At 49.2% G+C, this 13,680-nt stretch overlaps 1 protein-coding gene across 4 annotated transcripts in view; it reads right to left on the bottom strand.

The window, feature by feature from the left end:
* Positions 1–13,680, bottom strand: part of RUSC1 (RUN and SH3 domain containing 1) — a 45,440-nt gene that overhangs the window by 15,365 nt on the left and 16,395 nt on the right. For 3 of the 4 annotated variants that reach the window (XM_077322680.1, XM_077322662.1, XM_077322671.1), the window contains exons 3-4: positions 11,316–11,843; positions 6,503–6,601 (exon numbers count right to left, since the gene is read on the bottom strand). In XM_077322680.1, coding sequence (XP_077178795.1) covers positions 6,503–6,601; positions 11,316–11,843 — 627 coding nt within the window. The remainder of the gene's footprint in view (positions 1–6,502; positions 6,602–11,315; positions 11,844–13,680) is intronic. The other variant, XM_077322689.1, reaches the window with a different exon arrangement.

The raw sequence follows: 13,680 nt of genomic DNA, 5'->3' as shown, positions 1-13,680 counted from the left end.
CTGTGCAAAAATAACAAACAGACCCCCGGAGAGGCTGCCTCGCTCTGCCTCTGTGGAGACTCAGACGGACTGTGTCGAGCCGACTCCAGTTGAGAACTGTGAAGCCTTGGGACCTGAAGAGCTAACTCCCCCTCAAACCCCTCCGGCTGGTGGCGAGCAAAGGGAAAGTGCTTTTTCGGCAAGATCAGCTGGCCCTTGATTCTCTTCAAGCCAGCCTTGAGAATCCAAGCCCTTCAGCAGCTTCCTGCGAGACGGATTTGCGACGTGGGATGAAAAATGGTCTGCTTTATCGTTAAGGTGTGCCAAAGAAATAACCTGCAGAAAGGCGGCCTTGTTCTACAGCTTGTGGTTCCTGAAAGCTTTTTCCCCCAAGGTCCTGGATTTAGCCCACAACGGACTGTCTGGACATTTGGGAGTTCAAAAGACTCTGGGAAAAATCAGCTTGTATTTTTTCCTATTGGCCTTCTGTCTCCACAAGCATTTGTTTGTTTGTGAGTTTGTCAAGTCTTGTGCAATCTGTCAGTGCGAAGGCCATGGTCGTGACCCACGGTTTGCCCATCCACTGCTAATCCTTCAGCTACTACTTTAGTTAACAAAATCAGAGTCCAGGGGCACCTTTAAGACCAACAAAGATTTATTCAAGGTGTGAGCTTTTAAGTGCAAGCGCTCTTCCTCAGTCTGAGGAAGAATGCTTGCACTCAAAAGCTCACGCCTTGAATAAATCCTTGTTGGTCTTAAAGGTGCCACTGGACTCTGATTTTGTTGTGCTACTTCAGACCAGCACAGCTACCCACTTGAATCTATTTTAGTTAAGGCCTTGGTGGGTGCATTTTGCGCCCTAAGACTCCCAAAGCCTATAGTAGGAGATTTAGGCCTTAACGTGATACCTGAACTCACTCAAAAGCTCCTTGCGCTTGCAAAAATGAATCATGTGACCAGAATTGCGCATTGTAAACTGTCTAATTCTCTTACAGAGCATCTCCAGAAAAGTTTTGTCTGCATGCTGAGGAAATCTGCTTTAGAGCATCCGTCTAGCTGGGATTTAGATCTCCCTGGGGGCCTGGTGGTAGAGAAATTGATTGCAACCTTCTGATCATATAGTTATTAGCAATTGGTTATAATTCTGCAGCCTGTCCTGGTTCAAGACTTTGGTTTTGACCAGGCAGAGAAAACGGCTTGTTCCTCTCTGGAACGTAGTTTTTGATAAGCTCTCTCACAAGACCAAAGTTTATTTTATAGCCGAGAGAGTCCTTCTCAAGGCTGGAGAAATGGAAGAAGAGTGTGTCACTACTGCTTATGTAAACCATCAGGCGGGAGGGAGAGATAATGGAAGCAGTTTTTCAGAACCTGTCAGCAACTTTTTCGGGGGCTGGCTGGTGGCTGCAGGGTGGTCCCGTGGGATGTCCAAAGAGGGTGGAGACCCCAGGTTATTGGCTTGACCCGTAAGGTCAAAGATGGCTAAGATGGTCAGGTGGGTTCATTACGGAGCAGGCAGGCAGTGCTTCAAGTATGTTGGTCCCAAACCATTTAGACCTGCCTCTTGAAACTGCTTGCAGAAACAAATTGGGCTGCCAGTGTAGATGGGCCAAGACTGGCCCTGAATCATGTACAGGTTTTAATATTTACACATGGAATTAAATAAGAGACTTTGAAATGTCTACCCTTAGCAAAGTTGAACTTGCTAAGCCTGGAACAATTGACATGCTGAGCTTTTCCAACCCCGCCTTGATGGAATACCATGGCAAATTGGAGTGAAACATTCACCTTTACTAATAAGGAGGGAGATCAAATTTTAGGCAGTCTACCCTCTTTGAATTTACATTCCACAACAGTAGTCTTGATTGGGCACATCTTTTGAATTTGGAAAAGCGGAAAATTAAATTTCAACTTGATGGCACTTTTCTCACTATCATAAAGGGTCCTGAATACCTTGAGGATTACGCATGCAATTACACCTTTCCCCGCCTCCCATGGGAAGTTATTCAGTCTCATGTAATCCTATTGTTTTCCACACAGATTTGGGAACTCCCCTGTGTCTCTATTTCTTCTGCCACAAAAATATAAAAAGGTTTTTCTCTCAGTGTGATCCATTGGGGATGGGCAAAAGAACCCTAATCTGGCCATTTGGCTAGAATCCCTCTGGTTGTCGCTGCGCATAATTACATGTACCAGAGAAACCTGAATTTTGCTCCAAACCAGCTAGTCTGTGGTGAACATCCGAACACCCCTGTGGCCTTCTTAAAAAGTGGTTGGGAAGTTGAGCAGCCACCCTGTAAGTTTACTTCTGTGGCTGCCTATTTTGAAAACTTGCGTAAAACTTTTGTCTGAAGTGGCCAGAGTTGAACAAAAGGAGGACTAGGGCAGAAAAGGCTGTGGGAAAGTCCTTTTCTCCCCATGACAAGGTATTGCTGTTGAAGCCTGAGTGATCTCACAAATGGCTCCTAAATGGGTGCATCATTGAAACAAGCTCTTCGTCTTAATCTGCTCCAGTTGTTCTAGTTCCCAAAAAGAACGGTGGTGTTAGATTTTGTGGAGATTACAGAAAGTTAAAGTGCTGCTACTACTCTGCCTAGAGTTCCCTCTGCCTAGAGTTGACACCCTGATTGTATTATTGGGCAGAGCAAAATACATAACTCTGTTTGACTTGACTAAAGGTTATGGGCAAATCCCTGTATCTTAAGGAAGCCTCTTTGAAATCTGCATTCATCACACACATGGGTCTGTCCCAACTCAAAGTTCTTCCTTTTGGTTTCACAAACAATCCAGTGTGCCTTCAGTGTCTGATTAACACTGGATTTTTGTTGTGCATACGTTTTCCCAACACATGGGAAGAACACCTTGAGCATGTTAAGAGAGCTCTGGCTCAGCTTAAAGAAGCCAATTTTGCTGTGGCTTTTTCTAGAACAGGGGTAGTCAAACTGCTGCCCTCCAGATGTCCATGGACTACAATTCCCATGAGCACCTGCCAGCACTGGCAGGAGCTCATGGGAATTGTAGTCCATGGACATCTGGAGGGCCGCAGTTTGACAGTCAGAAGACTGAGTATTTTATGGTCTGAATTATTGTAAATGTTTTTATAATAGCTTGGCTGTTCTGATTCTGAACTTTGTATCCGTGTATGCTTTTGGCACCTTCCAATGCTTCTAAAACACACTTTCCCTCTAACCATAATGGTATTATATGTAATTTTGCTAAGAAGGAGCATTGAAACATTTTAATAATACACATTTTTTTATGCTTGTGCACTCTGAATCAGTAGTGAAGAAAATAGTGGTTAGAAACCCCTTCTTTTCACTTAAAGGGGAGGGTGTAGTGAAATGACGGCTGAGGTGGGGCTGAGAGAATTTGGAGAGAACTGGGACTGACCCAAGGTCACCCAGTAGGCCTCATGTGTCTCAAAGCGCCTTCCAATTGCCTTCCCTTCCTCTCCTCTCCCCACAGCAGGCCCCTTGTGAGGCAGGAGAGAGCCCTGGGAAAACTAGGATGGGCCTTGTAGTGAAATAATGGCTTCATTTTCTGCTTCTGTACAACTTTGGTTCAGGCGTTGGGCCTGTAAGTTCAAGCAGGCCGCAAAAGAAGATCTTTTTCTTCCTGTGCAAGTATGTGCTACCAACTACCCCCACCTGTGGCCTTGGCAAAGCTAAGCCTCTCAGGGCAAACTCTGATAAGGTAACAAGCTCCAGATGTTCCCAATTAACTTGTTTTGAGAAATGGGTTTTGAGCTAGATGAAGTCAGCATTCCATCTCCTGGCCTAGGATTGGCTCTTCTCGTGCCTTTGCCCTGAGATCAGGAATTCTATTGGCTTATTAATAAATTGGCAAAAGGTCCTGATTGGCTTTGTGTCTAGTATCCCATGTAAAGTTTCTTTCAAAAAGAAACTTAATTTGTACCACCATTTTGTCAGACCTTTGTTAGACCCTGCCTGTTCCTGCAGTCTGCATGTGGTTTGACCGTTTGGTACCTATGGGCTCTGGACTTTGAAACCCTGCCTAAGAACTCTGGCATTCTTACCTTGTGAGTGAGTATATAATGTTAGCTAGAGATATTTCACAATCTTTGCGTTTATCACTGCTTAGTATAACAATTCACCTTAATAAACACAAAATAACTATTAAGAACCTTTTCTGTGATTCTTGAACAAGCTAAGTAGCAAACTGTGCCTTGCCTCTGTTACTCTCCCAATTCTGCATTGTGGTTTCTTGGCTCTGGATTCTTGTTAGCTCCCTGATCGACCTCAAGATTGCCTCTGAGTCTTGAAAGCCCAGGGAACCATTCAGAGGTGGTGGGAGCCCTACCTAGCAGGGAGGTTGGAGTATCTAAATTCCTTGGGTTTTTGTAATCTAGTTTGGACCCATCTCATGGACACTCCCTTAGCTGAGGTCTACAGACTTGGCCTCAGCTGAGCAGAGTGTGACCGCAGGTGTCATGTGTCTCCCTACAATTACCTTCCTTTCCTTTCCCCGCCATATCAACCCTAAGAGGTAGGTGAGGCAGAGAAAGTTCTGAGAGAACTGGGGCAGGCCCAAGGTCCACCCAGCTAGCTTCATGTGGGGAAGTGGAATATCAAACTCAATTATCCAGATTTGAGTCTACCTCTCTCCACCCCTACGCTCTCAATGGCTGACTGGCCCATAGTCTCCTGATAAGGAGAGGCGGCATTCGAACTTGGGCCTCCCAGATTCCTAGTCTGGAGCAGCTCTGCTGTGTTGGCTCCCATTGACCTGTCTGCGATAGACAGATTATCAGACTGTCCATTAAGCCCAGGGTGGGAGAGGCTGGAGGGAAGAACTGTTTGCAATCACCAATCTCCCTCCTCTTGGAGTTCCCGGAACGCAAGGGCGTTGCCATAGTAACCCTTCCTCTCTGTGCCTGTTCCGGAGAGTGAAGGAGCAAGAACCGCCAGTCGTCACGGCAACAGGCTGAGTGTGGATGGGGACTGGGGAAGGTGTCCCCAATATGAAAGGCAAGGGCAGGGCTCCCCTCCCTCACAACCATCCTCTCCCCTCCTCGGCCCCAGAATCAGTAGTGCCAACTCTTGGGAGGAGGTGCAAATAACAGGGGGGGAAGGAGGCCCCACCCCAATGGGAGCAGGGATGGGTAGGTGGTTGTAATGGATTTATGTTTTTTTAGAGCAGGGGTAATCAACCTGTTAAGAGCCTCTTGTGGCGCAGAGTGGTAAGGCAGCCGCCTGAAAGCTTTGCCCATGAGGTTGGGAGTTCAATCCCAGCAGCCGGCTCAAGGTTGACTCAGCCTTCCATCCTTCCGAGGTCGGTAAAACGAGTACCCAGCTTGCTGCTGGGGGGTAAACGGTCATGACTGGGGAAGGCACTGGCAAACCACCCCGTATTGAGTCTGCCATGAAAACGCTAGAGGGCGTCACCCCAAGGGTCAGACATGACTCGGTGCTTGCACAGGGGATACCTTTACCTTTACCTTTAATCAACCTGTGGTCCTCCAGATGTTCGTTGACTACAAGTCCCATGAGCCCCTGCCAGCAAACACCGGCAGGGGCTCATGGGAATTGTAGCCCATGGACATCTGGAGGACCACAAGTTGACTACCCCTGTTTTAGAGTGTTTATTAATTTTTTTAATATTATGTTGACTTATTGCTTATTATGTAAACTGCCCTAAACCAGCTTGCAGGGGAGGGGTGATAGAAAAGCCGAATTACAAATATACTTTTATTTGTTTATCTCACTTTCATGATATGTTTTTAATTTTATGCTCTGTCAGGCAGGGACCTCCTTTTTTTGGGGGGGTGTATTTTATTCTTTTATTATATTTATATATTCCCCTCCCCTGAGGCTCATGGCGGTTTACATAAAACAAGGTATAAGGTACCTTGTCTACGTCCAAGTCCATACACCGTTGGATGCCACATGGCTGTTGCAAAATAGCAGTCTTACATAACTGGATTTTCCTGGTGTGGATGAGATAACCCACTTGTGAATAACTGCTATAGCACAAGGGCAATGCACTATTAAGTGAAAGCAGGATGTGAAATAACCACGGTGGTCCGGGTAGCAGAAAACAAATACGTGTGGTCAGAACTTGTTGGCAGGGGCTCATGGGAATTGTAGTCCATGAACATCTGGAGGACCACATGTTGTCTACCCCTGCTCTAGAGCAGTGGTCCCCAACCCCCGGTCCGGGGACCGGCACCAAGCCGCGGCTACTCTTTTTTCCACCTCCCTGGCTCCTGCTTCAGGGGCTGCCCTGCCACTCTGCTGCTGGCTCGCCTTTGGTGCTCTCCACAAGCCGCCCTGGCTGGGTCTCCCCCTCGGCGTGGCAGCGCCCCCAGCAGGCGGGGGGGAAGCAAGTGAAGCAGGGGCTTAGGCGGTGGTGGTGACGTCCCTCGGCAAAAGACTACTCCCCCCTCCCGGGCCTCAGTAAAATTGTCAAGCATTGGCTGGTCCCCGGTGATAAAAAGGTTGGGGACCACTGCTCTAGAGGATTCCAAGAAGGATGCCGAACAGAATTTTTCATACGGTCCGCTTACCTTTCTTTTGTTCTTTAAGCTGCACAGAGACGCGGTCAATGTCTGCGCCCCAAGGACGGCCTGCACTCGGGACCCCACCGAAAGACTGAGAATGTCGGACTAGAGGAAAAAATGGAAGAGGAGGAGAGAATTGGGGTTAAGCTGGTGGATCCTGAAAGACAGCTTTCCTCTACGCACTTCCGTACTCTCGGTTGGCCCCACCCTTCTTGGGCCCTCATTCTCATCAAATTCCTTCCTGTAGCCTCATCTTACATGAGCCCATGAAGCTGTCTTGCATTGAATCAGTCAGCCCATCAAGGTCAGTATTTCCTACTCAGATTGGCAGCTGCTCTCCAGGGCCAAAGGCAGAGGTCTTTCCCGTCTCTTACTGCTTGACTCTTAACTGGAGATGCTGGAGATTGAACCTGGGACCTTCTGCATGCCAAGAAGAGGTTCTACCACTGAACCATGGCCCTACCTCAAAACCCCCATAGACCGCATCATCGGATTGGTCCACCAACGTCAATATTCTCTGACTGGCAGCAGCTCTTCAGGCTGAGATCCCTAATAATCTCCCGATCCTCAGATCAGGATCTGCTCAGGGTCCCCAGCTCAAGAGAGGTGAAATTGCCCTCCACCAGAGCCAGGGTCTTTTTGGCCCTGGTCCCAGTCTGGTAGAACTAGCTCTGAGATCAGCTCCACAGGGCCTGTAAGTCAGAGCTGTTCCACAGGACTTATGGTCGAGGCCCACAATAACCTCCACCAAAATAGCTAGCCTCAGTGCTAAGAGGAGGAGGAGACGTCAGAAGATCAGCTCCCTACAGAGGACTACCTTGTTTTGAAATTTTAGAGAGAGTTATTTGTGTATTGTAACTGTTTTAAAGTTTTAAATTGTATGTTGATTTTATTGCTGTTACCCGCCCTGAGCATTCAGAAGGGCTGGTTAAAAATAAAAATGTATTTTTATCTTTCACATTATCTGATCTCTTTAATGGACGATGCTGGGGATTGAACCTGCGGCCTTCTCCATGCAAAGCAGAGCCAGTAGCCCCTCCCCACTCTAATGGCTTTTGCCCCCCCTCCCAATCCCTCAGCAGACCCTTTCTCACCGACAGAAAAGTTCTCTCTAAATACCTCTCCTCTCTTTAGGATGCTACACAAAAGTGTAGTTTATGCATATAGTAAAATGCACCATTGCTATCTGGAGAATAAGACCCTGAACCTGGCTTGTAAACAGTTGCTTGCTTGCTCACCTATGGGGAACAATACTTGGTCCCAGGAGACCAGGCAGGTTAGTTGTAACTCAGGTGAGACTTTGGTTTTCCCCACCCCTCTCTTTCAAACCTTCAGTAAGTCAAAAAGCATGTTATGGGTGAGTGGATTATTTTGAGGGGTTAGTAACATTTATGGACTTTGCTAAAAAGCCAACATTCACCACCAACGGTCTGTTCAGTTTATCATAATTCTGTGCTCCCAAAAGATGCTTTATTGCAGGGGTAGTCAACCTGTGGTCCTCCAGATGTCCATGGACTACAATTCCCACAAGCCCCCTGCCAGTAAATGCTGGCAGGGGCTCATGGGAATTGTAGTCGATGGACATCTGGAGGACCACAGGTTGACTATCCCTGCTTTATTGGCTTCTAGCTGGACTGGAGTCTAAGAAAAAGGGAGGCCAGCTGAGATCCTCTCTCTTTGGCAACCGTTCACCATCCACGCTCAGCACAAAGGCCAATGAGAGACTTAGCGATGGGGCCACGGCAAGTCAGCTAACGAGAACATCCATGCGCAGCAGCAGTCTACCACGAACTGCAAGGGGAGGAGTGAGGCATCAAACCCGGTTCTCCAGTTTAGAGGCTGCCGCTCTTAACCACGACACCACTCCGGCTCTCTGCTGAAGTCTCACCCTTTCCCAGACCTCACCCTCCCCAGGTCCCCCCACAAATCTCCACGGACTTCGCAGCCCAAAGACTGCAAGGCCTACCCTCTTCGCCTTAGCCACTGATCTACAAATGACCCTGGACTGCACAAGCTGGGGAGAACCACATGTCTGTAGGAGATTTCCTTCAGGGCACCACCATTTTAGAGCCAGCTCCTGCCCATCAGCAAGAGGTGGCTAGTCTGGGGGGGGGGGGCAATATAGAAATCAGAAGATAAATAAAATAAACAACGCAATTGTAAAGGTGTTCCTGCATGGATTTATACCTCCTCGCTTACCATAGAATAAAAGCATGTCAACATGTCGTCTAGCTTCTAATAGTTTATTATTTGTTTATTTTTATTTATGTTTAGATCAGGGGTAGTCAAACTGTGGCCCTCCGGATGTCCGTGGACTACAATTCCCAGGAGCCCCTGCCAGCATTGTAGTCCACGGACATCTGGAGGGCCGCAGCTTGACTACCCCTGGTTTAGATTGATGTAACCACCTCCCGGCATAGCTGGCTTGGGGCCATTCACATCATTTATTTTACATAAAAACCATTACATTAAACCATGAAAACAGTTGAAAATTTAAATAAACAATGTCTAAAATCTTGATTTCACTTCTCCCGTTCTGGGGGGGAGGGGGCCATTCTGATGTTGTTCTCCAGTTGATTGGTCCTGCCCGAAGGCCTGGCGGAAGAGCTCCGTTTTGCAGGCCCTTCGGAACTGCAAGAGCTGCTGTGGGGCCCACAGCTCTTCCGGGAGCTCATTCCACTGGGTGGGGGCCAGGACCAAGAAGGGCCTGGCCCTGGCCGAGGCCAAGCGTGCTTCACAAGGGCCAGGAATCACTAGCTGGCTGGTGCTGGTAGAGCACAGTGCTCTTCTGGGGGTACAGTCCTTCAGGTACACTGAACCCCTGACTGCGAATAGCCTGAAGGTCAAAACCACAACCTTGGATCTGATCCGGAACTCAACTGATGGGTTCTCCGTGGTGTTCTAGTGAGAACCCGACCTGCTGCGTTTTGGACCAGCTGCCCTTTCCGTGTCAGGATCACATTAAAATCGCCAGATGTCATAGTCCTGCTGTACACTGCATTGGTCAGACCATACCCAGAGTCCTGTGTACAGTTCTGGAGGCCTTCCTTCAGAAAGGAGGCTGAATGGGGACAGGGTGGCTCTCTTGAAGTCCCTTGGAGGAAGGCAGGGAAAGGTTCCTGTTGGCAGCAGAAAGAACCTGCAGTCATGGCTTTAAACTACGTGTGTAGAATGGTATTGGCTAGATATTGGAGAAAATTTTCCACAGAGCAGTCCAGCTGTGGACTGGGCTACCAAGGGAGGTGGTGAGTTCCCCCTTACTGGCGGTTTTCAAGCAGCGAATACAATAAGAGAAAGAACAAACCTATCCCAAGGCTACTATAGATGTTACTAAAATTATTACAAAATAAATGAAGTTAAAGGTTCTTCGTTCTTGTTTGTTGATTCTCGTATAGAATCATAGAATCATAGAGTTGGAAGGGGCCACACAGGCCATCTAGTCCAACCCCCTGCTCAATGCAGGATCAGCCCTAAGCATCCTAAAGCATCCAAGAAAAGTGTGCATTTTGCTTGAAGACTGCCAGTGAGGGGGGCTCACCACCTCCCTAGGTAGCCCAATCCACAGCTGGACTTCTCTGTGGAAAATTTTCTCCAATATCTAGCCAATACCATTCTACACACGTAGTTTAAAGCCATGACTGCAGGTTCTTTCTGCTGCCAACAGGAACCTTTCCCTGCCCTCCTCCAAGGGACTTCAAGAGAGCCACCCTGTCCCCATTCAGCCTCCTTTCTGAAGGAAGGCCTCCAGAACTGTACACAGGACTCTGGGTATGGTCTGACCAATGCAGTGTACAGCAGGACTATGACATCTGGCGATTTTAATGTGATGCCTTTGTTCAGAGAACCCAAGACTGCATTCACCTTCTTTACCACTGTCTGTTGTTTCTAGGCCTCAACCACAGGCCTGGAGGAACAATTTCGTCTTGCAGGCCTTGTGGAACTGTTTAAGGTTTTTTTGTACTGTAATAAGCATTCAAGAACCAAACCTTCTTTTATCAGGTTTACTGCAGGGATGTGTAGTATATAAATCTGTTCCACATAACTCATTTCTGGTAAGGCTTAGAAGGAGGAGCGTGTCTCATGGCTTAAGTGCCATTCGTCGCTTAACACCCGCTCAGGGTGGCTGTCCCGCCCCTGAGTACCTCCTCCTCCAACCGGCTTGCCTGTCTGTCCAGCAGCCAGCCAATCGCCTTCTGTCCCCCACCCCTGACCATCCCCTCCTCCCTTGGAGGCTCGGAGGCTGCAGATCCCTGCCAGTGAGCTGTCCTTGCCAGTGAATTCCCTTCCCAGGGGCAAGGGAGAGGCCATATACAGAGTTCTTCTACCCTACCTCAATCTAGCACCTGTTGTATCCTTAAATGCAACGGACTTGGCCGATAGTTAGATTTTAAAGATTCTTGGTGCCTTGAAAGCTCATACCCTGGAAATATTGTTTGTCTCAAAGGTGCTCTTGATCCAGATCAGCACAGCTCCCTACCTGAAGCCCTCCTTATTGGAAAGAGAGTGAATCTAACGTACAGGGATCCAGAAGCACCATCTTGCAGGAAAGACGCAGCAGGAAGTATCTTCCACAAGACAATTTCAAGGGAACCTTTTCATACTTAATCTATTGTTTTGTATTTTTTGGCATTCATATATATTAGGTTGCACGAATTTCCTCCAATCTCCTCAGGAATTTGGGACCCCTGCCCCGCACCAAAAGTTTCCAGTTCTGGGTCCTGATAAATGCCACCACCAAAAAGGCCCTGCTCGTGACACTCAGTCTGGGAATGACCGACACAGGAGGTGGGGTAAAGGCAAGGATTTGGGGGGGGCTTACGTTGTGCGGGAGGTCCTGGGTTCTTGGCTCCCATACTGTCTCGGGACACTCTCCCCGGGCCTGCTCCAGCCTGGCTGTTGGGGGGGCAACGGGCTCCGAGCGGCAGCTGGGGGACCTGGCGGGTCGGGAAAGCTAAGGCAGGGAAAGTTCTGCTGCGGGGGAAGAGCGGGGAGAACAGCACGGCCAGGTCAGGGCTCTGCAGGAAAGGCAGGGTGCTCCTGGCGGGCGGGGAGTAGGCCCCAATGGGGGAGAGGCGGACGGGGAGCAGCTCCTCGGGGGAGAGGGCACCGAAAACCTGGCCCTGCTTCCCAGCTAGCAAGCAAACTTCCTCGCAGGACAAGGTCTTCAGGCGGGGGCAGAAGGGCGACCCCGAAGGGCTCGGGGAGGTCAGCTCCACGCTCTCCAAGCTAGGGCAGAGAGCCGGGGGCAGGGGCTCAGCCGCCTTGCCGTCCACCACCGAGAAGCGGAAGAGAAGCGGATGGAAAGGCAGGTTCTGGGGGCGGGAGGAGCAAGCGGGGAGGGCACCTGCTGCAGGCAGGAGAAGGCACAGAGCAGGCAGCAGGCAGGACGGAGCGGGTAGGGTAGGGGGATGACACAGTGGGGCAGAAAGGGTAGGCAGAGGGATGGAGAGATGGGGGGGGGAGCATCCAAGAGGGAAATGCGTAAAAAAAGAAGCAACACATGAAGCCAGAGCGGTGGATGGATTCGGTGGTAGTGAGGGAAGGGGAAAGGAGGAGCCGGGAATTTGGACCGGGTTGGGAGGAGAAGGAGAGAAGATGAAAAGAGAATGTTAATCCACAGCAGACAACAAAAAAAAAAAAACAAGACAAAGAGACCATGAATCGGAGACACGCACGATCACGGCCCGACCTTTGGGAGGAAGCCTTGCCACCAGGCAAACACAGAGGATGGTCTTGAGGGACGCTCTGCGCTTGCTCAGAGGCTCTCTTTCCCTTTTGAGAAATCATCTCTCTGGATATCCCGGGGTTCAAGCACCTGGCACCATGAATGGGCTCAAGAATCCTGGCTTAAAACTAAGCCCAAAACTTGTGATGAGTGTGACGGACAGATCGGCTTGGAGGATAGGGAAGCCGACTGGGAAAGAGGGCATCTGTCTTTAAGAGTGGGGCATGGGGGAGAATTTTGCCAGCTGCTGCTTCTTAAAGAAAGGTGTTGTTTCTTCCCCGGGCCAGCTCTCCCTTAACCTCCTTATTTAAAGATTTCTAAAAAGGCATTTTTCTTTCTCCCTAAATGGGGACCCATAGGGTCTTTAATTGTTCCCCTCTTCTGTTTTATCCTCACAACAACCCTGTGAGGTAGGATGGGCTGAGAGCGTGTAACTTGCCCAAATTTCATGGCATGAGAAGGGATTCGAACCTGGGTCTCCCGGATCCTGGTCTGCCACTCTTAACCACAGGGGCCAGTTTGGTGTATTGGTTAAGATGCAACCTGATATTATAAGTGCTATCTGTAGAAAAATGAAAAATGTTTAAAACCGACACAAATACATGATTTGTAATGAAAGTTAGAAACACAATGGTAGGTGGGGCTGGGAGAGTTCTGTGAGAACTGCTCTGCGAGAACAGCCCTGGGAGAACTGTGACTGGCCCAAGATCACCCAGCCGGCTGCATGTGGAGGAAAAGTGGGAAATCAAACCCAGGTCTCCATATTAGTTGCTGCTGCTCTTAACCATGACACCACACTGGCTCTCATTTTCTACACATAGCACTTATAAAATTCATATTTCTTTAACCTTTTTTGGTTTCTTGACTCCTGGGCAGTTTCCAGGGCGCCCCACGAGCACGCTCTTAGTGGGCCTGGGCACTGAACCCGCCTTCCCCCTCCTCTGGCACGAACTCCACTTTTCACCTGGAACAGGTAGTCAGAAAGCATGCCTGCAGGCAGCTGATCTTCTTAGCAGATGGCACCTGCTTGTTCACCTGGACAGGTGTGTCAGAAGCAGAAGCCCAGAAGCTGGGGCTGCTTGCTTTCTCTCCTCTTATAATGGGTGAGGACCCATTAGACAGGGTCTCTTGTATTCAGATTCCCCAAAACCTGGAGCTGGCCCTCTCCGCTGTCACATGTGCTTCCCCTGTTGGATTACATTCCCTGGCCTCACTGGGAGGGAGGATGTGGGGCTTGGATGAGGTTTAGAAATCCCCCGAGTGCATGAACATGTGTGGGAGGAAGGAAGTCCCTAGAAACAGCTTTGGGCTTGACCTGGACGGCCCCGGCCAGCCTGGCTACAGCTTGGCCAGGAGACCCCCAAAGAATGGACAGTGGCAGTCCTAACTCTGTAGCCTCTCACCCTATAGGGCAGCCATAAACCGGCTGCAACTCGGCAAGACTTTCCACCACCAGATA

This window comes from Paroedura picta, chromosome 1 (genome assembly GCF_049243985.1).
Source record: "Paroedura picta isolate Pp20150507F chromosome 1, Ppicta_v3.0, whole genome shotgun sequence".
NCBI lineage: Eukaryota > Metazoa > Chordata > Lepidosauria > Squamata > Gekkonidae > Paroedura > Paroedura picta.
The sequence above is the reverse complement of the archived record's forward strand: the minus strand, read 5'-3'. Positions and strand labels throughout refer to the sequence as shown.